The following is a 27398-nucleotide window of genomic DNA, read 5'->3' as shown; positions in this document are numbered from 1 at the left end:
GAGAGGAAGCAACGAGAGAAGTTGGAAGAAGCCAATCTCAGAAATGAATATGACTTCTGCAAAATTCACGGAACAATCCGCGGGTCGCTGAATGCGACTTGTTTGTCTGTTTGTTTGCGCGCCTATTTCCGCTCTCATCTATATGCACGCACATTGCTGTCCAGCGTGGCCAATGAACACATAGCGTTTGGCCACTCGACGAATGTGACTGGATCACGTTTCGGTCTAAGGATCTTCATATATGGAGATTCCGACCGTGTGAAGGAAAAGGTAGTTGATTGGTTAGAATGGAAGATTTGGTAGGTTGGAGGCAAAGTCGAGAGTTAGAGGTTAGGTATAGGTTTACTCTACGCTTATGTGTTGTGTTGTTTTGTAGGAAAGGTAGAAAGTGGAAAAGGTCATATTAAATACGCCGCTTTCTTTGTCAACTTTATTATCTCTAATCTCTCTAATGCTGGTATGCTGCAATTAATATAAAATCTAATCGCCACAATATTAAACCTTAAATGTTCTTTATAAAATTTCTAACCTAAAAGGAGAATTTTAGAAGTTGATTCGGAATCTAAATATTGAACGATATTTTCTTCCGTAAAGTATTATAATAATAATGTTATATTTCCTACACCAGTTAATCTGCGCTATAAATTAACAACCTGAAAAGATTTTAGAAACTAATTCCGAACCTAACCCCAACCTAAAAAGATTTTAGAAATTAATTCCGAACCTAACCCCAACCTAAAAAGATTTTAGAAATTAATTCCGAATCTAAATATTTAATACCATTTTCTGCTATACAGTACTACAATAACATTACAGTTCGCACACCAACGAATTTTAAAGCGCCATTAATAAAATCATCTTCGCCAGATGCAACGTCACATAATAATCCAGACGAAAAAGAGAAAACGCAGAAGATGGATTCGCGGACGAGAAAGCACGCGACCAGGCGTGGAGATGCCACGTTCCCGCGGGAGGAACTCCAACCTTCTCCCCTAACGAATTCTTTCCTGCGATTTGTTTCTTTACTTTCATCCGCCTGCAGCCTCTTCCCCTTTGGTCTCGCCATTGACATCCACAAGTAGAATGCTGGAAACACACCGACCATGCTGTTCTCTTTTTGTCGCGTTACTGGTTCCCCGATTCGTTCGACTGGTGGAAAAGCGTGGAACAGGTCGACTCTTGATCAGTTTCTTCTCTTTTTGTTCAACAGTGGTACAGTTTTTCCGTCACTGACTCGACAAACCCGTGCGAAACGGCCGACCTGGTTGCCTGGTTGTTTTGCCCTTTCTCGAATTCCTCGGACATTGTTGCTTTTATTCGTTGGAATGCGTTTCACGAATACTATAAAATATTATTGCGTGCATCCTTTGTTCGGGTCGTTAACACATGTTAGAAATGATTTCACGTATCGGCGATTCGAAGTATCGGCGACGCGATGTTTATATGAATTCCACAAAAAGCACGGTAAATAAGTTAGGTTATAAAGAAACGTTGTAGATTTCTCTTAAGAAGAAAGGTGACTATGGGACCATGAAATTATAAAATGGATAAAGTAGGACACAGTTGTAGTGGACATAGTCTTGTATCTATAGTTTGAATAAGAACTTAAGCAAGCGATAGCAATCATCAAAAGAAAAATCGGTAAAGAATTAGAATAAAATAAAAGACACAAAATATGTTATTTAGGGTTCAATGAAGAAATGAAACAAGCTATTAAAAGAATACAAGGAACAGTGCTACGAACAACCAACGGTTAGGAAAGATTAATTGATACAAAATTTCTATAAAATTATGAACTGTAAAAGATTACAAGCTCACATATTCCATGAAGAACAGGAGACAGCAAGAGACACGAGACTCTTACGTTAAAGTACCGACTAAGAAATCAAGCAAACCCTCAAGGAAACGCAACAGATAGGGCCACGGAGAGTCGGGTTCTAGAGTAGAAAAGAGGCTAAAGAGGCTATTAAACTCGGAGGAACTCGAAAAACCGAGTAAGAAACCAAGTAGAATGCTCTCGAAGGGGCAAAAGCCAGGGGGAGCGAAGAGTGTCCGACGAAGAGACACGTGAACAACGATCGGTACAGATCCTAAGTGAAACGGAGAGACAAAAGCTCGTGCGTGTGGGGTGGGGAGTTGGCAGCACTTGGCTGGATCCTCCACGAGGAAGCTGTCGAAGTGGAGGGTGCAAAGAGGAGGCGGAAGTGTAGCGGGTTGAGAGAAGAGCAATCGTGTGCACCAAAAGCGAGAGAGAACGGACAAGCATACGAACGTGGAAAGCCTCTCGACCGAGTGGAACACACCAACCAGCGTGTACGAGCAATAGAGCGGCCATATAGCGAGGCAGGAAGAAAACGAAGAAGGCACTCCGGTACACTGCACACACTTGTAAACGAAATAGAATTTCGGGATGAAAATGGCAATCGTGTACACATATACGGTATACTGTAACGACAATCAGTACAGTCACGCACTTTCCACCTAATAAGAGACGGAGCTGATGAAAAATTAAAAAGAAGGAAGGAAAGAGGAGGAAGAAATAAAGAAGAGGCCACGCACACGCGAGGCGACACAGAAAAAAGGTGGACTGCATCGAGTGGTAGAAGAGACCGATACGTAACTAGCCTTAGTTAGCTGGCGACGATTGGTCGAACGACCCAAAAAGGGTTGGATTTTCGAGAGGGCAGCGCGGCGTAAAGGGTGGAGCGCTCGAGGACGCTCGAGACTGCTGGAGAAGCGGTGTAACAGCGTATGTGGTACGCGATGTACGCGTTCCTGGGACCAAACCATCGAGGGTGCGAGGAGGGGCTACGAAGAAGGGGTAAGAAGAGCAAACGAGAGAAAGAGAGGGAAGAATAGAAAAATAGAACGGAAGAGAGTGGAGGAAGCCAAGGGATGAAGCGGTGTAAGCACACGACTAGCACCGCACGCTCGGCTTTTCTCCGCTCGAGTGTACTTCTTTCTCCTCTTCTTTTCTCTTCCTTTCCTCTGCTCTTTTCTCCCCTTCTCCTCCTCTACTCTCGACTAGGAGAGGAGACGAGACCCAACGACGAACGTACAAGCCTGAAGCTTGTTTCCCACAAGCTTCGAGCTCGAAAGCTTGTTAGTGAGATTCGCCATTTTTCCCAACCCCTCCCACCACCCCTTCACTCCTCCCTCGAGCATACAGGCACCCTCCTTCGCCCCTACTTCTCCATGGGCACGTACACCTCTTGTACACCGCCTCCATGTCATGGCCCCCTTTTTTCTCTCTCTTGCTATAAACCAGAGGAGAACAGAAAAGATCGGCCTCTGCCTCGACAAAAGGTCGACCACGAAAAATCGAGCTACCGGGCAAATCAAGAGTACCCTCCCTATCAGCTATTTTTTTTCTCTCCTCTTCTTGCTTCTCCTCATCTTCCATCTCCTTCTTACGTATGATTTTTTTCGGTACTTCACCCTGGCATCTCCACCAAGGTACCTTCCACCCCTATGTATATATGCTGCCCACTCGATTTCATCCCTACGCATTACGCCCCAGTTACCGCGATTTCCCCCGTCCTTATACTCTTCTTCTGCTTGCAGGCTCGAGTTCTCCAACCATTCGAATAATATTCCGGAGAAAGGAGCGACGCGACGACCCAGCGAAAAAGCAGCCAGAAATGGAACGCGAGAGGGTTAGAAAGTTCATCGAGGGAGAGTAAGCAAGAAAAAGAGGAAAGAAGAAGTAGGAAAAAAATGGGGAACTGGAGGAACACGCTAGGACTCTAGATTCTAGGTTCTTTCTTCTTTTTTTTCTCTCTCCATAGCTCCTTTCGCGGTTTTCTCGTACTCCAGCCAAGTGGTATAGGTGGACCAAACAAAGAGGAACGCGGAGCAACCACTGATTGAACGTTCCTTCGTTCGTCGTATTTTTCTTCTTTTCCAAGCTCGTTCGCTGTTGTTGGACCGTGAGTCACCAACCGAACGGAAATCACCTTGCCATGAAAAAGAGAAGAAGAAAAAAAGAAGGCTACCCCACGGAGGGCCGCGTATACGCAACCGAGTAATGACCTCCTCCGACAGCGCCTCGGGCCTCAAACTACCTATATACCTACATACATACTCGGCCAGCCGCATATCTATCTATATACATACATATGTTATATAGGGTCAGTCTGACATGGAAATGGTCAATTTGTCTGACGAATGTGCCCCGCTTCTTCTGCCACGCTATTCTTCCGCCGAGGCCTTTGTGCATGCTCTTCGAGTAATATGTCAGTCGATCACCGTGAACAGCAGATGGGTGGATGGAAAAATTGTTTGAGTTGTCTAGGGATTTTTTTTTATTGCAGGATCGTGCAGGAGTTGGTGGTGCATGCGGGTGAATGACTTTTATTGTAGGTTTAGGGGGTTTTATGAGAGGGGTTAGATAGGGTTTCGCGTAATTGGTATAGTTTGAGGATCTTTGCGGTGGGGGAACTTATGGTGAATTTTGGGGAACGAGCTTTAGGAATTTTTGGGGGGAAAAATGGCGGTTTAGTTTGCTTAGATTTAAATTAGATTAGACTCGATTGGTGGATTTAGATTAAACTAGGATGGGTAACTAGATTTAGGTGATGAATTTTACCGAATGAGTTCTGGTTATGTTTCAGAATTTTCAGGGGAGAAGTCAGATTTAAGTGTAGGCTACTTAACTTGGATTACACTAGTAACTTAACTTGGATTAGATGGGAAGATTTAGATCAAATTAAGGTGGATAGCTAAGTGTATAATAAATTGGACTGGTGATCTGTAGAGTCCAATCTGGTGACGTATAAAAGAGAGAACGATGTGATTGTTTATGCGGAAATAAGAAAGAAGTATAGAAGAAAATCTTGTCTCGACTTAGTTTTCGAGAAGATCGAATTTGAAAATTTATCAGTATATTTGAACATGGGACTTAATAATCGGCAGAAGGCCATTCTACGTGTGAAAATAAATCGAAAACATCTTTCTGTTCAAACTTTCATTTTCCAGAACATAGACTTTGAACATGTTTAGTTACGTTAATTGATCTAATAGACGCGTATGATAAATTTTCAACTTTTTTTCTCGCAAACAAAGCATCTTGTAAACAAATTTCATTTTACATTTTCGTCTTATTTTCACACGTAGAATTACCTCTTATCGATTATTTAACCATGTTCAAGTATACTGATAAATTTCCAAATTCGATTTTCTCGAAGATTCAGCCGAAAGTGGACAAATTTTATTCCATAGCTTTTTCTTCTTTTTACATGAAATTAGTCTGGATAATTGGAATTAATTTTCTAGAAGAATTACTACCGAATAATGTAATTGAACAATCTTTTGCTTACTTACGTCAGATTAACATTTTTCAGCATTTCGAGATAAACGATCTCCGTTATTAAACTTAAAGCTTTTAATAAAATAGATAAATTAGTATTTAAGTTACGCTTGATTCAAATTAACTCAAGCTCACTTTTGAAATCTATTTATCTATCAAGTTAAATAATCTTCCAACGATAACAAAATAAAAATTCAGCTAGATTTTCCAACCAATATCTCATTCCCTAATCTAAATGAGAAAACTTCCAATTTTCTTTTCAGTTCCCAATAACCAAACTCTGAAACACTTCAACAAATCCAGCTACTAAGCAAAAATCATGAGCCAATCTCATGAACACTTTTGAGAAGAAAGCTAAAAAAACCATAACCGCCTATCGTCCAAGACCAAAATCCATATTTACTTATGGCGTGAGCAAGCAATACCCGAAAAGGGTGGGAGGTCAGGGAAAAAAGAGAGCCTAACTTCTACCTGGCTGGCAGCCTTCTCACAATGCTTCAACAGAAAGACCGAACAACCAGTTTGATCTTGGTTTTCCTCTATCGCAATCGAGATAGGTCAAACGGAGGGTGGAAAAACCCTCGAGTAGTTGAAGAAGCTTCCAACAAAATACCTTTGAGTCGTTCGTCTATAAGAATCTGATTCATCAAACTCTCGAACAATGAAGTGGGAATCGTTAAGCTTGTCTAAGAAAATCATCCTTAAACTTGTGGAGACCGAAGTGGAAAAATGGTTTTGAATAAGGCAGACAGGTTGAGACGTGGATGTAATAAGAGATAGAGGATTTAGATCGGAACAAGAGGATGAAAGTAGAGGATGGTTTTAATCCATCGAGGATTCAGTGGTGAGATATGTAAAAGTTGTATTGAAACGTAACAATATTAGAAAGTGTCATAGATAAAGTAACGTTATAAAATTCTATTAAAAAAATTCTATTAAAATAAAAGCTGCTCATTATACGAATGAGAGACATAAGAATTATTGAAAGTATTATTGAAAGAAGTATTGAAAGAAGTATTTCAGTAATGCTAAAATATACTCTTATTTTTATTGTTTCTTTTTTTCTCTTATCTTGTTTCACTTTCTTCTTTTTCGTCCCTTTGTTTTATTTCGACGAAAGGTGTATCGCATTGGTAATAATTAATGCGCGCCATTCCGCGTTGGACGTGCGAGCCTTTCACGTGATTCCTTTCCCCGTTGATGTATAACGCAATTATACTTATAAGTGTGTATTAGCCAACTACTGCTCGCTATGGATGAATACAAATTGATGTTTCTGGGCTACAAATTGCGTTCGGCGCACACTCTGCTTTTGACGATGTTGCTTTAGGCTTTAACCATCGATAATCAGAATTTTGCTTGCTCATGGGAGAAAAATCTATCATTCCTCGACGGAAATAAAACAAGTTTATCATAAGAAATCCACCTGCGCTTCGTTAAAAAATAGAAAAAAAAATAAAATTACAAAAAACAAATCTTAACATTCTTAAAGCAATATTTTAGAGAATCTAATTAATCACCAGCGCTCTCTTATAAAAATACAAAAAGTAACGATAGTCTGGAGAGGAAATCTGCCCACCCCTTGAAAACAGGCAGAAGAAAAAAAACGCACAAATTACAGGTAAATATTCGGCAAATATCCGCTAAAAATAGAATTTATAACAGTCATGCTTCATAAAAGCAAGAATTAAATAAATTCACTTTTTCACAAAAGTGCAAAATAAAATGAAACATATTGGGTTAAATCTATTTACGTAATTTGCAGGCGAGGATTCATCGAATGTTCATTAAAAGTAGAATTCATCAAATTCAGCATTCGCAGGAATAAAAAATAAAACAAATCATTCCCTTCACAAAAGTTACGGAACGCATCCAAATCTATAGGTGGAAACCTACTCACCCTGGGAGAGAAAAATATAGAATTAAAGATTATCTTAATGTTATCTGTTAAGAAGAAATAGAATTCACATTATCCAAAATAAAAAAAGGAGCCGCAAGAATAAGTCTACTCTGTCTACTATAATGCTCCTTTGAGCAAAAACAAAAAAAAAAAAAAAGAGAAGAAAAAAGAAAAAGAAAGAAGGAAAAAAGAAGAAATCAGGAGAAGAAAAAACCACCAGAAGAGGGTTCCGCGTGGCCAAATAAATGCGTACGCGGAATCACGAGCGGCATCACTACAACCGACGAAGGAGAATGTCCACTAACTTGTCCATTAATATTAAAGAAGCGAGGTGCAGCCACGCGAGGGGTTACAGAACGCGGCCAGAATGCACGAGGATAGATTTAGCATCGCGAAACGCGTGTTAAGCACACGTTCGCCTACACGTATAATAACCATCCAACGTAAACGCGGCCGTGTCCCCGTTTAAATCGTAAATAAAGGAGCGGCGTTTTCCGAAAGTTACTAGTCAACGGGGGTTGATTTTGACGCGACGCACGCACGCGTTTTATGAATCGTATCCCTCCGAGAATACGATCAGGTTTTCACCACGTTAATAGTAAGGATTACCGTATATATGAGTCCGCTTGTGAAGGAAATATGATGACAATAATGGGGCTGTAGTGAGGATAGTTTATCGACGACTGAATTATTAAAAGAATAGTTGTATATGCCTAGTAAATATCTAAGTATATGTATACATACGCGCGTGGTGATCTGTTAGATGAATTTTTGTGATGGGAGTGAAGCTTGTATGTCTTGCTTTTTGATGCGTTTTATCCATTTTGTTGACTGTTTCATATTTTATTCGTTAATTATGAGTTGATTGTTGTCGAAGTCTTTTTGCATATACGTATTAATGATTATCTGTGTCTTGGTCTATAAAAAAGATGTTAGTTACATAAGTAATAACGATCACATAGATAATGAATACAGTTAATGATCAAAGGCAAATAACTCTTCGTTCAAGAGTTTGTTCAAATATTAAATATAATAAAAATACGTCATTTTCTTTAAACAGTTTGTAAACCCTTTTTTCAAAAGCCAAGGACAATCTCGTGAATCTTTATTCCATTATGAAACTCAATAAAAATTTATTACATCCTCTAAACGACCTAGCACTCATTCTCCAAAAACGTAACCTAACAACATAAAAAAATGGCTGTCTCTCCTTAAAACTCAAGAATTCCACCTGAATAAAAAAGATAACGAGAACGATATGAAACGTAAGTACCACCAACGAAGGTAAGAATTTTTCAACGTGTGTAAGCGTGGCCGTTTAAGCGACAAAGAGACAGACAAATTGTCAATGGGGGATTAAAGAATCCTCGTGCATTTGGCAGGTGGTTAAGCACTCGACGAGGCATATACGGCCGCGTATTACCGGCGACCATATACACTAGCGAATACAGACCCGGACATACTCATACAAACGCATATACACGCGAGAATACACACTTATACGCTTACACACAGATAGACTGAAACGGATGATGCAGCACGTGGGCCGCGATCTTTTCGAAATAATTTAGGGGACGGAATCTCCCCGTATATACACGCATCTGCACGGAGTTATTTATGATGGATTAGGCCAGGATTTAAGCCACGACTAATTTATGTCAGGCCACGGGATTGTCGACTCTCGACGATCTTCTCTCCCCTCTGCCTCCCATCACACTATCCACCGGGAACGAATGAGAGTGTATAAACTCACCACCGTGAAGTATCTAAACCGACCGGTAAGCCGACCGAGCTGTTCTAACCTCAAACGCAGCCAAATCTTCGAAATTAAACAGGGAATAAAATAGTTTTATAACAGATTTACTTTTAAACCTGTGACTTTTACTAGATTAGGTTATGTTATAGACGAGTTGATATTATTTCTATAGAAATGTGCTTTTCTGGTCATCATTTAAATTATGCAAAAATATGTTAAGTTATACGAAGTTATTTGAAAGGGCTAATATTTTAAGATTAATAACTGAAAGAAGGATGAGAATACAGTAAATCACGTACCTTGCTTTTCGCAGGACAGCAATTTGAAAATTCAGTACGTTGTCCGTCAGTTATCGAACAATAGTATTAAAACAGTTTTCTCGATAGAAGAAAGGACATAACCTAACTCAGTTACTCACATCTAACTATGAATCCAAACAGCCTGTGTATTTAATAAAATCAAGATAAATTGCCATTAAATCTACTCGAAGATTAATAAAAATCAATAAAATCAAATATAATAACCAATATAATAATAACATGCACAAATCAAAATAATAATACCAATAAAAGGAGAACTTGTCATTTAATAAGTTAACCCTCTCCAACAAATATAACCTGACCCAGATACTAATCTCACCCTATATATTGTACACTGAAAAATCATTTTTCATTAATTACATTTGAACAGCTGTGAAAATTAAATAAAGGAAAAACTCGCCATTAATAGTTAGGCTAATAGTAGTTTAACCATCGCAAAATCCGGTTTTCGTAATCCCGCCAGCAACCTGTTTCTGTGGTCCAAACGGAACCGCGTTTCTTCCTTGCTAGGTCCGTCTGGCCTTTCCACGGACCGTCCGGATCGGGTATGAAATTTAACATGAATAGAGAAGGAGCATGGCGGCGACAACGACTTGACTCTGCACCCTTCCCCGCCCTGTGCGTCCCCTGTATTATTCAGGCTGCCATTATTGGACCCCTTGGTCCGGCTGCGCGACACGCTCTCGCCCCCGCGGGACAACGCAATTGCATCTGCTCGGAATGAGAGTAGCCGTACAGACAGAGATATAGCGACTGAGCGAGCGAAACAGAACGTAGTGGTTGAAGTGGAGGGGAGTTGGTGGCTGGCCACACGGGCACACAGAGACCCGTATAAGGAAGGAGGAACACGGATCGGCCGTTTAAACCCTCGCAAGCCCCGCTACGGATCTAGTTACTTAAGTTCGCCGCGGATAAAAGGAGAGAGCGTGTAATTTATGGCCAGCGTGGATAACGTCCAAGAGGGTGAGAAAGCACAGGAGAAGACGGAATAAAAATGAGATGCTCTGCTAAGGGAAGAAGAAGGAAAGCGGTGTGCCGTGGTGAGGGCAAGGGGAAGAAGTGGGGCCACGGAAGTAGACCGAAGTAGTCGATCGTGACTATTGCGATTGCGATGTGTTTTACTTTTTCTTGTACTGCCAATTGAAGCTGCCAGAAAGAAACAGCTCCACTTTCCAGGGATCTGGTTTAAGTAAAGTCGAACAAAATCAAGTCGTTTTAAAAGCGTTATAAATTAATATTCGCAGGAATAATCCTTCACATCTTTGAATATGAAATCTATTTCTTTCTTGCTCTTCCAATAAATAAAATTTAAATATTGGAGCTCACCCTACGTCCTATTATTGTAAGTTTCTCAATTGTTATTTGTTTAGGTTAGGAAATAATATACGACATAATATAAATAATATAAATGTTTCCTGATATAGGGAATTTTTGGAAATACAATGTTTTTGTAACGGTCAGTTGGTGTTACTTTTTGTAGGTACTAAAAATAATTACACCCTCTACAGAACAATTCTTGTGATTGTTATTTTTTAATATTAAAGGTAATCATATCTCTTCGAAGATTACTACTTACGATTGTAATAGTCTTGTTGTATTATTTTCTGCAATCTATGTTTAGAATGTACTTTTATTGTGCTAAATTACTACTTTCTAGCGTGAAAAATAATGATATCCCTTTGAAGAGCGTATCTTGTGATGGCAATGTTTTTGTCATGCACAATTGTTATTTTTTCATTATTAAAGATAATCTTCTGCTTCTAAAGAGTGATTTTTGTGATCGTAATAATTGTGCAGCTATTATTTTTTAGTTTCAAAAATAATTATATCTCTTTGAAAACCAATTCTCATAATTGTAATGACTTTATTGCACTGTGTTATTATTTTCTAGAAGCAGATGTAATTTTACTGCTTCGATTGGTCTGCGATTGAAATACTTTTGTTGCATTCAATTGTTAGTTTTTTTAGTATTGGAAATGTAATTCTATCTCTTTGAAGAGTTATCCACGTTATTGTAATACCTTTGTTGCGCTCAATTTTTTATCATTAAGTATAATTGCATCTTGAAGTAGAAACTCCTGTAATTGCAATATTTGAGTGCATTATATAAGAAAAAATTGTATTCTTTCATAATTGCAATACCTTTGTAGCATTTATAGATTATTTCTCAGTATTAAAACTGAATGCATCTTCTTCAAGTCCATTCAATAATTAAAACATTTTCTTAATGCTGAATCTTTGCCTCTTACTTGTTTTATTCTTATTTATTACTTACCTTTTCATTCCAGCTATTTGTATTATCACGAATGACAATTATGATAGTTTCCTCCATTGAATTACTATATTTTTCATTTCACTGAAATTCAACCAAATAATAAAAACACGAAAAGCGAACGAGACATGAATAATTGCATAGCTAGCTGAACAAGCGGAAGTGGATAAAAGGATAACTGGATAAATTCCATTTGAAGAATATTCTCGAGTTGTGTTCCTCATCGTAAACAACGGATATTGGCACGTGTGTCTTCCGAAGGCGTGCCTTCGCAAGCTATAGGACAGGTTAGTCGTAGCAGAACGGGAGATAGCTGAGAAAAGGAAAGCGCATATACGTTAGACTCTGAGTGATCTATGGCCCAAGATAAACCACACGTTCAACAAGTATGTCTCGTCGATAGTCTTTTGCTGTTGCTTCCGCTATTCGCACTGACTGCACCAATTTTTCTTTCTTTTCTTCGGAAACTATACTACAGGAAAAACGTTTAATTAAAAATAAATATTAACTTGTTTGTATGTTTCATCAATTCCCTTGTTTTTTATGAAATATAGTAGATAATATTTAATGACAAATATATAAAATAAAAATATACAACGCAAATAAAATGATATACGCGAAGTGCAAGTGGCCGTTTCCGGAAATTATTAAATTTGAATTTTGCAACTTCGATGCTTTGAAATTTAGAAATTTGAATTTTGAAACTTGATATCTAGAAACTTCAAGATTTCGAAATTTGGAATTGCGGAACTCTAAAATTTTGAAATTTAGAATTATGAAATTTTTGCATCAAAATTTGTACATCATGTGTGTGAAATATTGAAATTCAAATTCCAAAAGTCTGGAATCTCGAAAATTAGAAATTCCTAAAGTTGAATTTTTCACCGAATAAATTCCCTAAAGGATATTATTTAATTACCGCTAAAATCGTTGATTTTTCAATTATATATTTTCAAGTATAACTGCGCGAAACAGTATCCTAACCTACAAATAGAATAACACGAATAAAATGAGTCTGACTTTAAGTAGAATCTAATAGCACATATAAAAAATACATGAAACATCGATGTATCGATTGAGTTTGCAACGAGGGGATGAAAATTATCGAAGAAACGAGCCGGCTGTGGTCGTCGACCTATTATTCGCTCGAATTTTTCCTGCGAGTTATTATAACGCAACAATGGCCGCAGGTTCAACGCGATGTTTTCCCCATTCCCTTGATTGTTTGCACGCGCACACGCTACGGCTAATTATTTCTATAAGGACGCATTTCGGCGCGTAATTAACCAGCCAGGGGCTGCGTCTATTTACTTTGGAACGGCCGTGGTTTATCGAGGCTAGTGGCACACGAAACTTTTAATTACGTTGTTTGGACGCGTGCTGGCTTCAGCTCTCCGCGGACCCGATATTTCCCGCTGCGATGACTCTACCAAACCCAACCGGCAAAATTGAAGCCGTTAGAAATTAATGCGTTCGCTTTATACGCTTCCGTCGAAATTGCTTACTTCATGACTGAAACGTGAGATTTCGAATGAAATATAAAAACCATTGTTTATTATAAATGAACATGCAGAACCTGTTTTTGAAAAATTTTAATGAAAGCGGATGGTGTAGATATATTTTGTTGTTAACCTTCCATTTCTTTGTACGAATAAGTAAGTGCATATTATAATTTATTATATTTTCTCAGACCAACTTGAAAAGTGTTATAAAGTACGAAGTATAAGTATGAAGTATCATAAGCAATTTCGAAACATTGGGATTTTGAAATTTGAAATTCAGAACTAAAATTTTGAAGTTTTGGATTTTGGAACTTTGAACTGATAACATCTAAGGTGCCATCATAGCAAAATGATTACTTAAGAAATAACATATAACCTAAAAATTGGATACCCATCCATTTACATTTTTAAAATATTATAATATTACTTACTAGCAGATATTGAGTTATTAGCTACAATGTAGATTTTCAATGAAGTATAAGAAGCATCATTTATTATGGAGAAACAGGTAAAAGCTGTTTTTGAATAATTTAATATTTTGTTGCTATTCTTTTGTTTACCTATGTGAATAGAAACTACAATTAATTGCCTTTTCTCAACTGGATTTGAAGAGTAAGAAGCTAAGATGCCATTACAGCAAAATGATTATTTAAGAAATAACATATAACCTAAAAATTGGATACCCATCCATTTACATTTTTAAAATATTATAATATTACTTACTAGCAGATACTGAGTTATTAGCTACAATATAGATTTTCAATGAAGTATAAGAAGCATCATTTATTATGGAGAAACAGGTAAAAGCTGTTTTTGAATAATTTAATATTTTGTTGCTATTCTTTTGTTTACCTATGTGAATAGAAACTACAATTAATTGCCTTTTCTCAACTGGATTTGAAGAGTAAGAAGCTAAGATGCCATTACAGCAAAATGATTATTTAAGAAATAACATATAACCTAAAAATTGGATACCCATCCATTTACATTTTTAAAATATTATAATATTACTTACTAGCAGATATTGAGTTATTAGCTACAATGTAGATTTTCAATGAAGTATAAGAAGCATCATTTATTATGGAGAAACAGGTAAAAGCTTTTTTTTTTTTTTTTAATAATTTAATATTTTGTTTTTGAATAATTTAATATTTTGTTGCTATTCTTTTGTTTACCTATGCGAATAGAAATTGCAATTAATTGCCTTTTCTCAACTGGATTTGAAAAGTAAAAAGCTAAGATGCCATTACAGCAAAATAATTATTTGTTCCTCTGAAGTATCACGTGACTTAAAGGTTACTTATCTACCCTTTTACATTTCTTAAATATTATTTTGTATGTATCATAATGTCAGGATAAAATTCCTAATAGAAGTTAGAATTAAAAAAGTATAAGATAAAGCAGTTGTAAAAAATTTTCAACTGTTACTATATCGGTAAAGTGAGACCTCTGCAATCTCAACCAATTAGGCCATCAAAGAGTATCAAAGGATAGCGTCTTAACCTAAAATATTGTATGTCACCTTGTCACCACAAAGTTACGGAAGACGACACATCCATTTATTTTCCTCCTATTTGTTTAGACATTGTTCGCATCTTAAAACGTTAATTATTAGGTCGTTCGAAAAGTCTTTTTCGTTTTATAAGGAAACAACATTTTCCGTGTTATATTATTTTATCGAATTACCTATGATCCATTCTGTTTTATCAAGATAAAGATTACAACGTTCGAAAGATTAGGTTTCATGTTTGTATAAAGATGCATGTTTGTATAAAGACGTGTCTGTAAAAGAAAGACACTTTTCGGATAACCTAATATAACATTTCTATGATTATAACGTAAATAGTTTATTCACATCAATCACTAATTCTTAGCTATAGTATCGCAATTAAAAATTGTTAGCTACTCTATTGTAATTCAACACTGTAATGAATGAAACGAAGAGAAATCTGCTTATATCAAAAAAGGCCAACTTCGTAAGAGGCTGTGCGTATATACAGGGTGGTTGGTAACTGGTGGTACAAGCGAAAAGGGGGCGATTCTACGCGAAAAAAGAAGTCGAAAATATAGAATAAAAATTTTTCATTTGAGGCTTTGTTTTCGAGAAAATCGACTTTGAATTTTCGCTCGGTACGCGTGCACTTTATCGCGTCTCGTTATAACGGATCTCACTGTAGATCGTTGTCTCCATGGAAAAATTAAAAAAAAAATTTTTTTTAAATTTTTATTTTATATTTTCGACTTTCTTTTTCGCGTAGAATCACCCCCTTTCCGCTTGTACCATCAGTTACCAACCACCCTGTATGTACAGTGTTTACAAAAAGTATTCGCATAAACTCTTATTTTCCAATGATGTTTTTTTTTTTTTTATTAAGATCTACATTTCATTCTCACAGTATCCAATTTTTATAGTCATGTATGAAACTACTAAATTTAATATACTTAGAGCAAATTAGTTAAATTATGTAAAAGTCTTTTACATAAATATTTTTTGTCGACACTGTACAAAACTTATAAAAAATTCGCAAGAAACCGCAAAGGTGATCGGGTAGTACCGTAATTTTCGCGGATTTTTTGCGCTGGCGAACGAGTCCTGCGGTGTCGTTAAGAGAATGGATCCCATGGCGGTAACCGCGGCGTGCCAAAGGAAATTACGAATCGCTGAAACGACGTATGGCGTCGCGTGTGACGGCGACGTGCCGTCGCGTATATACGCACGCCTAATGGACTCCCTTTTCTCAGTCGTTCGACGGTGTGCAAACGCAAACGGCTTTGATGCGGAACGTGTTTCCTAGAGGCTTCATTGAAATCCGACAGTTAACGTTCTCGTCATAATCGTTATGGTCGTAGAACGTCGATTTTTCCATAATTTCTTTCCTTTAATTCCTTTCAATTTCTTGAGAATTTTTCATTTCTTGGTTATGGTTGATTTTCAACGCTTAATCTTTGGTCTTAAATATTTAATATGTGTAAATGTTCCTTGCAGCACTATTAAAGCAAAGTGTAATCAGTTGAAGAAATTGCTATCCTTTCAGATTTAAATATTTAAATTCTAATTTGAATTTTAAATACAAACTATACATTCTAAAATATTATTTTATTATATTTTATATCAAGCAGAAAAATTCTGTCGCAAATATGTAAATAGGACGAATTCTAGGCGATCATTCGATGGCGACAAAATCATACATTTTCTAAATGAAAGATTTTAACCTAATTTCAACTTTAATCATGAAATATTGAATCTTTCATAATCAAAGAATCCTGGTTTTCTATATAGGAAACTTTAATTTTTTATAAAATCATTAGCTACCATGTAACTACTTAACCTATACAAATATCCACCAAAACCTGTGTCCCAAAGAGGAAAAACGAAACTTTAAAAACAATGGTTTATATATAATGAGAATAGTACCAAGTTTCAGTACTTAAGAAGAGTCGCGCTGATGACAAGGAAAAGTAAACATAAAGAAGTGAAGTAAACTAAGGAAAGGACAGGTCATCGAACGAAAACTTGAAGAAGAAGAAGAAGAAGAAGACTATGAAGAAACGAATCGTGGCGGCGATATTCCACTAAAAAAAAGAAAGAGAGGGAAGTAAAAAGAAAAGAAAGATAGAAGATGGGAGAAGGAAAGAAGACAGGAGAGACAGAGTATGTCGTAGCCATCCCCCAGAGATAGCCTCTTCGTTATGACAATATATCTGGGCCCCGAAGGAAACATTGGCCGAGAAGTCCTGAAGGTATGCTCCGAAAGCTTGCGGCGGCATCCTTTGTCGGAGATTCTTCGAGCGAGAGGAGGAAGCCGCGCGTAGAAGAGATCACAGCCTACCCCCACACCCATCAACATCACCGAGCTGCGCCACGTAAAACGAGAAGTATAGACACGCTAAACAAAACAGGACGCTATTAGGTTTTTGCTGCGTTCTGGTTGGTTTATAATTTATATTATCCGGTCAGACACGAAACAGTAACAGAACGGTTCTGTTCAGATAAAATTATGTTTATATCTTTCGATAGATTATAAAATCTCATTCAATTTTTCATCACTGCATATCAATTCCGAATTTGTAGGAATTTCTATATTATTTCTATACAAAGATCCACATTTCATTGTTTCTGATTTTGATTTTATTATATGTTTTCGTTGTTTTAATTATACAGGCTGAAAAAAAAGTTCGGAATTTCTTACCTTCAATTACTTGAAATCGGTAAATAAACTAACCTTAAATAGAAATAATTAGTGGAAAATAATAAAAGGAATTGTTAATGAATCGTTCAAACTTTTAAGTTAACGATACAATGATATAAGACGAATCACCTCATTATTCGTTTTTAAATAAATAATATATATAAACTGACCTATCTACGTACCAGGATGCAACTTGAAAATCCGCCCTGTATCTTTAATTCGTTTCGATTGGTTCGATTCGATATCGACGGCGATATAAGGATGCTGGAATACGCCACGGTCTTCAAACGACTTATCTAGATGATAAGACAACACGAATCGACGTCGCGATCTTAATTGCCCTCACCGGGCAAACTGTTTCGAACGAGAATTCTACCACTGGTATATTCGATCGAACGATTATAGGTGGCCAGATAAAAAAACAGAAGACCGTTATCTCGATCACGCGATCCGTAGAAAATGAAGACACCCAGAGCCTTTTCAGGCTCCCCGCCACTTTTTGCGAAGTGATGTTAAAGGTCTCACATATATTATTCCCTCTGAGCATTACCTTAACTGGTATATGTGATTTTTGCGGTGATTTACGGTCGCGAAAAGAAAGCTATGGAGGGAGCAGTACAACTTTTTCCTTGTGACTGCTGATAGTATTTGTTTTCTATCAACGGACTCGCCTAACGCCAGGTTTAATTAGGACTAGGAGGACATAGTAAGGAGTGGATCTTAGGTCGGTCAAAGTGTCAGCTGTAATTCAAAATAAGCGACTTCATGAGACCGTGATTTATTGCTTGTTTGTACTGTGATTCCGCTTTGTTGCTAATGGCGTTATTATTAGCTTCTCTTGCACAATAAACTACTAATTAATGATGTTAATGAATCGAAAAGTTGAAAATTGTAGGTTGTAAACTTGTGTGTTGTCCCGCTTTTAACTTTACAATTTTATATTACGCAAGACAATCTGACTAAAGACAGTTTCGTGTATTTTATCCCCAAATTTTTTATTCTTATGTAAAATAATTTATGGATGAATAATTTAAAACAATTTATACATAAATTAAGTTAACAAGAAAGTTCAGAATACTGAAAGACAGATTCTTCTGTATTGAAAAAATCTAAAGATAAGTGTTTAATGGAAACAGATAACCAAAATGGCGTCATAAAAACCGACAATTTAAATAATCCAATATGGCGGCTAACCAATAGTGGTATGGCTGAAAACCTATTTGACGTCAAATAAACGAATCAACGACTGTAATTTTGTCTATGGAAGCTTATTTTCGGTTCTCTTAGAACTTATTAATCAAAAACAACGAATCCAAACACTCCTTATCGGATTGTGTGGAAGCAAATGGTCAGCCATATTCGCCAGACGACCATTGCGTCTAATTCCATTACTTTTCCAGTAAGGGCTGAGGAGAACGGTGCCCTCGCGGGAACCTGTTATCGGCAATGTTGTCCGCTTTTATGAGACACGAAACTGGTACGTATATATGTTTTTGTAACTTTTTATACTAGTCTTATAAAAAGTATTACGATAAATGAGAGGAAGTAGTATGACACACGAAGACACCGTTTTAACCATATCTCATATTGGAACTATTAGGTTATGGTTACACTGGATACGTGTTCTGGCGAATGTAACATCTGAACAAATGCATATACTCGTAAGAATTTATATAGGGTGGCCCACAAAATACGGGATTCACTTTAGGAATTGCTGGTACACCAGAAAACAATAAAAAAATGTTCATAGAAATGTGTGTATCTTCTATAAAGTGAATAAAAAATGACAGAAACTCGTTGTATTTCACAAATAAGACCAAATAGAATATACATTTATATGAACTTTTTCACTATTTTCAGCTATACAATCAATTCTTGAAATGATTCCCTCATACTGCAAAATACCCTGTATATTTGATTGCTTTGACGTATTTGTCAGAACACATATCCACTGTAACCATAACTTCCTGTTACTTACAGAATGAGTGCTTGGGCTTTCAATAAAGCGACGCTACCGCCGCGAAAAACAACGACTAGTATAGGGGTCGTCTTGACTTTATCCTGCCATTGAATCTCGCAAGTAGGCGCAATTTGGGGTTCGACGGGCTCCTACCGACGCGTTGCGAGGCAATTCGTCGACGTAAGAGCGCGCCCTGTTCGTAAACCTACTCCCTCTCTGCCTCGCACACGCTGCAAACGTCAATCGGATCTATAGAAAGGTAGCCCATTTGCTCGAGTTACGAGCGTGCGTTAAACTGATGGAAGCTCTTCTTTTCCATAGGCGAAGGACTTATACGACGGTCAAGGCGGCCGGAATATGGCCGGATTAAAGCTCGCGAAATAAAGCAACGACCTCTGAGAGGGAAGAAGATTGAAAGAGAAAGAGAAGGGCAAATCGACGTTCCAGAGATGACCGAGCAATTTAACGGCGAAACATGGTCGTGGAAAGGAAGGTCGCCACTCTCGCTCGGTCGTTAATACGAATTTTAATCGCTCGTCGTAAAGAGATCGCGCGTGCAACTATAACGCGTTCGAACGTTTTCAAAGATGGAAGGGGGGGGGGGGACATTCGCGCGTTCGGGCAATAAAGATGCTTTTATTAAATCTTGTTCTCTGTTCATGGTCGATACTCCGTCCCGTCTTATCTGCCTCCCCCGCTTTTGTTCCTACGCCGCACTAAAAACCTCGATGGTTTACTTTACGACATACTGTTCGTCCTCTGTCCCTTTATGGTGATCGTGACTATTCGTGACGACTGAAAGGACAGTGCCAATGTATCCTATGCCCGGTGAAATCGTTTCCGTCGTATGACGCGTACTCACCCGCCGGCGGATTTAGACGTGAACGGACGTTCTTTAATATCAAACTGGTTTGTTTAATGACCCTGTACTTACTTCTTTTTTACCATACCGTTATGCGGCACCGACGCGATCGTAACAGTACATAGTATTGTAAAACGACGGCAAGGCGAGGTGTCACTCGTTTCACCGCGGAAATATTATTTCAACTTGACAAGCGTTTCAATGAAAATCTTGTCTTACTGGCTGGTTCCCTTGTACGTGTCGTGCTAACGTGACAGTTATCGACGGATCACATGTTCGCAAGAATCTTATTAGATATAGTTACCTATATATTCTTTGCTTATGATAATTTTTGGTTTTCGTGCTGTTATTTGTGTAATCTTCGTGTTTCAATGACTGTAACCTATCATATATTGCTTGGAACTATACAGATACAAAAAGGTTGATACTCTTCACTCGAAAACGACTTGGACTTCGATCAATAAAATTAAATTCACTTACCCTATTTTAGAGAGCTTCGGCTAATGATAATCACTCGACGTTTGTCCTCCTCTTATATTTCATATTCAGAATCACCAAACACAATACGCTCCACAAAGGGAGAGGTTAGGATAACTGACAGCGATGAACTTTCGAACAATACTAATGATATTCCACTATGAGGAGCATCTTTCAATAACAAGTACACTACTCCAACGCAGCATTCGCGACGATGGTAACCGACAGTTAGACAAAGTTTATTGAAATAATCGAGCGGTTAACAAAATACATTAACACTAAAGCCGAAATAATACATACATAGAGAGCCGCCATTACGTTTCTTTAGACACAAATCTTATAACTACATATAACGTTCATACAACTATGTATAGGACATATGTATATCATATAATAATTTTGAATGAAAATTTAGAAAACAGAATTATCTCAATTTTTTAGAGATATCAATGGTATTTATATGTTTAATAGATTATGTATTCCTTATACACAAAATGCAAAATAAATAAACTATCTAAATTAAATACTCATTATAATATTTAAGAAGTAAAATAAATCTCTATTTACGTTAAGTACTTAGATTTACTACTACTGTATGTATAAATGTACAGCAAATACAATACGTACATAAGTACGTAATCTAATGACCAATCATAAAGTATATGAATAGGTAAGACAAGAAATATTAGTCTCGTAAAAAATTCATTAAAAAGATGAGTGAAACAAAATTGGTTTCTGGATCTAAAAATTCACTATCGCGCGAGTGTTAAGGAGGATTCGCTTCGAGAAATCTCCTAAAGATGGTACGACCGTGCGAACGACAAAGTGGTCGAGGGGAGGGGGAGGAGGCGGTGAAGCAAGAAAAGCCAACGACTATTTGTCCGTTAAAGCAAGGCTAACAGGCGCGACTTAACGTGAATTATTAAGCGTTTGCAGTTCACGCGTCGCGTGTTCGCCCAGACTGACTGAGCAAGATAAAGCGACAGGCGAAGAGACGCGAATCAGTATATGTATTATGTATATGTAAGTATATACCGGAAGGCTTGGTGCCGCCAGCGAAGCCGATTAATCGCCTCGAGGAACCAGTTTGTCGGAAATAAAATCTGCCCGGTGGAATCGTTGCTTGACCATAAGACGTCAACGTGCCGGCCTTCTTGTTTTAAAAGTGTGCCCTGCAGGGGCGCGTCGACACCATCGACGCGCTTCGCCCGGTGCATCCTCTATGCTGGCGTATCATCGCTATCATCGGGGCTTCCCCCGATCGTGCATGCCACTCGCGTGTCCGATCGAAAGGGATTCGTCGTCTATAAGGCACTTTAGACCGGCCAATTTTACGTTCAACTATTCGCTACTCTCGTGACTTGCTCACTTTCGTAACTGATAAATAGGCACGTCAAACTGTGTTCTTTTTATTTTTCTTATATCTTTTTTTGGCAATTTGCAAAAAGAATATTTGATTTCCATTTTAAAATATCAACTGAACTTTTTATTTTTGCGTATGTTTTTATGAAAGTAATAATGTATATTATTGCAAAATTGTATATTTTTATAGAAATAATTTGTATCTTCTATATACGTAGTATTCGCGCTATTTATCCTCAGTAATCTCTATTGTTAGCGGTAAAACTGTGAAAAATAGAGACACTGAGTACTATTGTAGGTTATTTTGCAATTTTTCAACACAACCAATAAAGATAAAGGAATTGATATATAAATATTACTAAAAAGTGATTTCGAATCATGTTACTAAAACGAAGGAAAACGCAGATACTGACGATTGGTGAGACACGTTTGAGATTACAGCGAGACAAATACATATAGGTAAACAGCAATCGGGCGATATCTACAAACAATAGGTGAAACGATCTGTAGAAAATTGTCCTTCGAAGCAGACGTTTCGTCATCGTCTCCTTCATATGTACGTGCCTTTCTATGTACGGAAACGTGAAACGCGCACCTTTACGCTCGCGAATATACATATCTGGGTGCGCTTTGTCGTTGGTGTATTTCAAACGCTAAAATAAACGCTTACGCCGCGGAAACATATCGTTGCTCCTATAAAAATGCCACCATAATCTCGCGAGAGTCCGGCCTCCTATCGAACATGCGTCTCACGCTAAACTCGATCGGTTACACGCACGACTTTCGCAGTAGCTCATTCTTTCGACTGTACTCTCTCGAAGGATCTTGCGAAAACAGTCTCACGAGATAAATAATCGTGCTAACTAACTTGTATAGAAGTACATACATATACCGGATCGTTAATCATACGAAACATGACCTCTATTGGAGATGAAAAAAATTTTTCATTACGGTAATAAGTTTCATAAGAATAGTCGCGATAGTCATGCTACAGCGACGATAATTAATTGGCAATTGCATCAAATGAAATTAGAAGTAAAACCGTGGAGTACCTATATGTGAGGAACTTTAATCGAGTAAATCAAAGTCTGTGATGTAATCATTGGAATATTTTTCTTAGGTTATGTAGAGATATCGCTGAGAAAGGATTAGGTTAGGATATGCACGTAGGAAATGGTAGCCAATTTAGATTTGTGCTTTTTACTATATCTCTTCGTGTGGGAGAAATTGTATAGAAGGAAGGTAGAAAGAACATAATTCGATTATTATATCTGTTAAGTAGTTCACGTAATCTATTTCAGAGTTTTTATTTTCTATTTTCACATCAAATTTGTTTTTTGTTTACAGTGTGTTTAAGGGAACTGTATAAAAACATTTATACACTATATAAAACATTTTCTGTGAAACACTTTGCAATGCGCATTGTCTCACTGCGCATAAGTTAATGCTAGATCATCGTATATATCGGCACCGCGATCGCAATTTCGACGATTCGCAAATAGAATAATTCATAAATATAGTTAGTTGATATTCCCCATACAACTTTTACAAGAATTTTTACAAAAAAAACGAACAGTATTCGTTTACCCACAATGTTTCCACACTGTCCAAAATTTTCGTTTGTCCACCTTTCATAAGAAGGTTATCATCAAATGAAGATTTTAAAATATTTTACATCGGCGCTCCTCGAACATTTTCGTTGATTTTTAAATTGGGATGTAATTGTCCACGGTATTTTTTAATTTTCATTTAATAGTAACCTTTTTTTCATGGGTGGAAAAACGAAAAATATAATTGGACAAATGTGGACAAACCGTAGACAAACGAATGCTATTTGGTTTGTGTAGAACTGGGCACTTGGAGGTGCCAACTTCACTCAGTTCATAAATAGTAAGTTTCAGGGAACTAGCGATTGACTGGCCATGCGTCTCCCAAAGAAAACTATCATGATCGGAAAGTAGAGAGTTCTACGCGAACGGATATACCGATCGGATAAATGTAGATCGTAGATAACCGGGCGGCGCGCGACCGGCCGCCGGCCGTCTCGTTTACGCCGACTATCACGAATTACTGTCGCACACTTTTCGCGCAGCAGATTGATCGTTTATTATGTTTGACGTTGGGTTTTATGGAACATATCGCTGATAAACTTGTTTCTACTTTTTTTTCTTAATATTGGTATTTCTACATTGCCAATGAGTAAAAATCGAACACTGCAACATGTATAAGATTTGATCTAATATCTGAAAATATTTCTTAATTTACACCTGTCATGTCGTTCGCATTAAAATGTGGCTTTCTCAGGTTGTTCCTTAATCGCCAAATAGTATAAAAGTATCTATATCTTTTTACTGCTGGTGTTGAGTATTTTTCCAGTTATAGTAATTTACAAAGAAAATACAAGAATGTTATATAAAATAAACAAATAATAAATAAAGAGTTGAGTGATAGTATGGAAAATTGTATTATTTTTTGTGGGACTAGCGCCATGTTTAAGTAGTTGATGTATGTCTGTAAACCTTTTGCTGTTACCTTAGTAACGGCTATACAGCATAAATATTTAGTCTAGTAGTATGATTATACCTATTTGGTTTTTTCCATACTTCTTAAGAATCATCCGATCCTAGTACTGCATATTAAATTTCTTTTCATCACAGAGGATACCATTATGCCAAAATCCAATAAGTTTCAATACATATTTATTTTTTAGCAAGATCTAGTCTGTTTCTTCTCTTCACAATTACGTTATCTTCGTATACACATACATATAGCTATGAATAATTCCGTGACTCACTATACTCGTTGCATTTTAAACAGATCAGATCGCACAAGTTGCTTATCAAGTCAAAAACCAGTGTTATAGGTTAAGTTGAGATATTGTATGACAAAACACGTTCGCGTTTTCCACGAAGTATTTTTATCAACTGAAAAGGTGTTCGACGTAACGTCAAATCTTTGTCATGTTGACTTCCACGATAGTCATGCAGTGACTAAAAAATTTTTATGAGTTACATAAATGAAAGATAAAAAGTGGGCAAATATAATACAATGTTTTGCAGAAATTAAATCTTACAGTATATGATATTTCAATTTATTGTGGCTTCCAAGACAAAATATATGTAATTCGTGTGGCAGTCAACACGTTAAAGAACGAAAAAAAAGAAAAACAAAAAGACGTAATCTTTATACAGTCAGCAGTGAGTCGTATGGAGATGTATTTAAATTATTCGCGACACAAGGCGTGCCCCTCGAAGGGAATAATACGAGTGTGTATTGGAGGGAAGATCCAGCCTCTTAATGACACGGACTAGATGTTATCTGCACAGTGGACATAAACAATCGTGTTGTACAAACTCACCACCAGTTGGCCTGCGCGCCGTTTTGCCACGCGATGAACAGCAATGGTACGAGTAAGAAGGTCGTGACGACGGGCCGCATCTTCAATTTCGATTCGAAGTTAAAGCGTGGTGGACACTGGCTGGTTCGTTCGTTGGTTCAATGGTAAAAAAAAGAAAAGACAAGGTCGTCCGTCGTTTCAGCCACGCATTCTTACGAGCGTCGATATCGATCGAGGATTCGCATCGGCAGTCGATCCCGAGGCTGACAGATCGAGATCGAACGTCGTCCGTGATCCGATTCGATCGTTGTTCCAGACGTAGTTCGAGAACGCGACGGCTTTCTCTTTATTTCTTTCTTTTCTCTTCCTTTTAACTGTGTTTCTTACATGTTTCCCGGCTCGTATATATCACTGATCTCGTGACAAATACGATAAATGATCAAAAAATATACTACTTTTTATGTCCCGACACGCACTCTTTGACCACACAATACCGCGAGACGAACCGCGAATTTTGAATTAAGTCGAGTTTCGCAGCGCGCGAAATGTTTTACAGATGGTAAGAGAGCACGAATAATGCGAGAATTTGTATTATATCGTATATAAATGTTAATGTAACTGAAGTAAAAGTTAAAAATTCGCGAATCGTGCTGCGCGAAGAATATAAGAGGCTCCTCTTGGAAATGCGAAGCGAAGACGAACGCGATGACACTCCATGCACGTTCGCGTACGTACTGTGGCTGCTAGTCACGAGGAAAAGGGCAACGGGGCTCTCTCGATGGGCGGAACCTCCGGTCACTTACTGCCGCGCGATTGGCTGTATCGCGGAAGTCCCCCCACCGAGGCTCCACTCGCGTTAATTAAGCATTTCGGCACTCCGTCCCGACTCCGAGGTTCGCGCGTAAGCTCGCTCGCTCGCGATTCGTTCGCCAACCCCGTCTGTTTCCGTGACTTTACTCGGAAACTCCGGAAACACAGCCACTAAAATATTTTCATAATAGAAAAATGAAACGTTGGGACAGCGGCGTGAGTAATTTTATGTTATCGCGATTCTTCTAGATCTCAGAGTGTAAACTGCGGTACGAATTGATTGATGAAAATCGATTTGATTTCGTTGCGATAATCGAACTGTATTTTGTATGTATATATAGTAATGAGGAAAGTTAACTTACACACGTAAGTTAGTTAATGTTATTGTGAAACCTTACGAGTCATAAATTATAAATTGTTGGAATATTTATACAAATTCATATTTTGATGATCGGAATTAAAAAATTATAACCTAAATATATAAAACTTTGTCTTATTCTTTAAGTAAAATATACATTTTTGCAGCCTCAAATGACCGTTGTAAATATGTATATGATAAACCTGCAATATAGTCATTAATATTTATAAACTCTTTTGTATAGCAATTAAATCTAATTTCCAAAGTAGATAGAATGTAGTAGAATATAAATTACAATTCATCTGGTTATCCTGTCTAATGTAAAATTCCAAAAAAGAATTTATAACCTACAACTTGATATTTGTAGATTCATTGATATTATTAATTGCTGAATAATTGTTAAATAGCTTTCAAAAGAAATCACTTCTTCTAACATAAGATATACATATGTATAAAATAAGTAACTGAAATCGAGAATTTTCAAGCAAATACTACACATGCTTACCTACATATGTTGCGTGTATTTTACATCGTTTCGTGTCGTGCCGTGTTATGTTTGTTATGTTAGAGTTGTTAGACATTTACGATCCGTGGAATTCTTAGAATGTATCCAATATGTGTATATGTATATATATATACTATCATGTTATACAGTTATGTGTAATGAAAATATGTACATCTATACCGTGACCTATAATATTGCAGGCTTAAAAAATTACGTGTCGAAGTTAATGCATGTTATTAATATACTGTTTGGTTTATGTTTTTAGAACTTTATTTTACATTCTGTATCATTCACTTGTTTATAACAAACGTAAACTTCATGTGAAAATAAATATTTCAGTCATCAAACAGATGTCTTAACGAAAACATTCTATTAACCTCACATTCACAAAAAGTCAACTAAAGTAAAATGGTGTCACTTGTCACTTCTTTATTGTTTGGGCTACACGTATCCTTTTATCTACTTTTCAACTATTGATT

The 27398-nt window shown here is 37.2% G+C and overlaps 1 protein-coding gene across 1 annotated transcript in view; it reads right to left on the bottom strand.

The window, feature by feature from the left end:
* Nucleotides 1-25992, bottom strand: part of LOC117208939 (protein Wnt-1-like) — a 75208-nt gene extending 49216 nt beyond the window's left edge. The window contains exon 1 of the mRNA XM_033450474.1: nt 25268-25992. Coding sequence (XP_033306365.1) covers nt 25268-25347 — 80 coding nt within the window. The 5' untranslated portion in view covers nt 25348-25992. The remainder of the gene's footprint in view (nt 1-25267) is intronic.
* Between the last annotated feature and the right edge of the window lie 1406 nt (nt 25993-27398).

The sequence above is a fragment of the Bombus bifarius genome, unplaced genomic scaffold (genome assembly GCF_011952205.1).
Source record: "Bombus bifarius isolate JDL3187 unplaced genomic scaffold, Bbif_JDL3187 scf7180000008165, whole genome shotgun sequence".
Lineage (NCBI taxonomy): Eukaryota > Metazoa > Arthropoda > Insecta > Hymenoptera > Apidae > Bombus > Bombus bifarius.
Note: the sequence above shows the minus strand (reverse complement) of the source record. Positions and strands in the feature narration are given on the sequence as shown.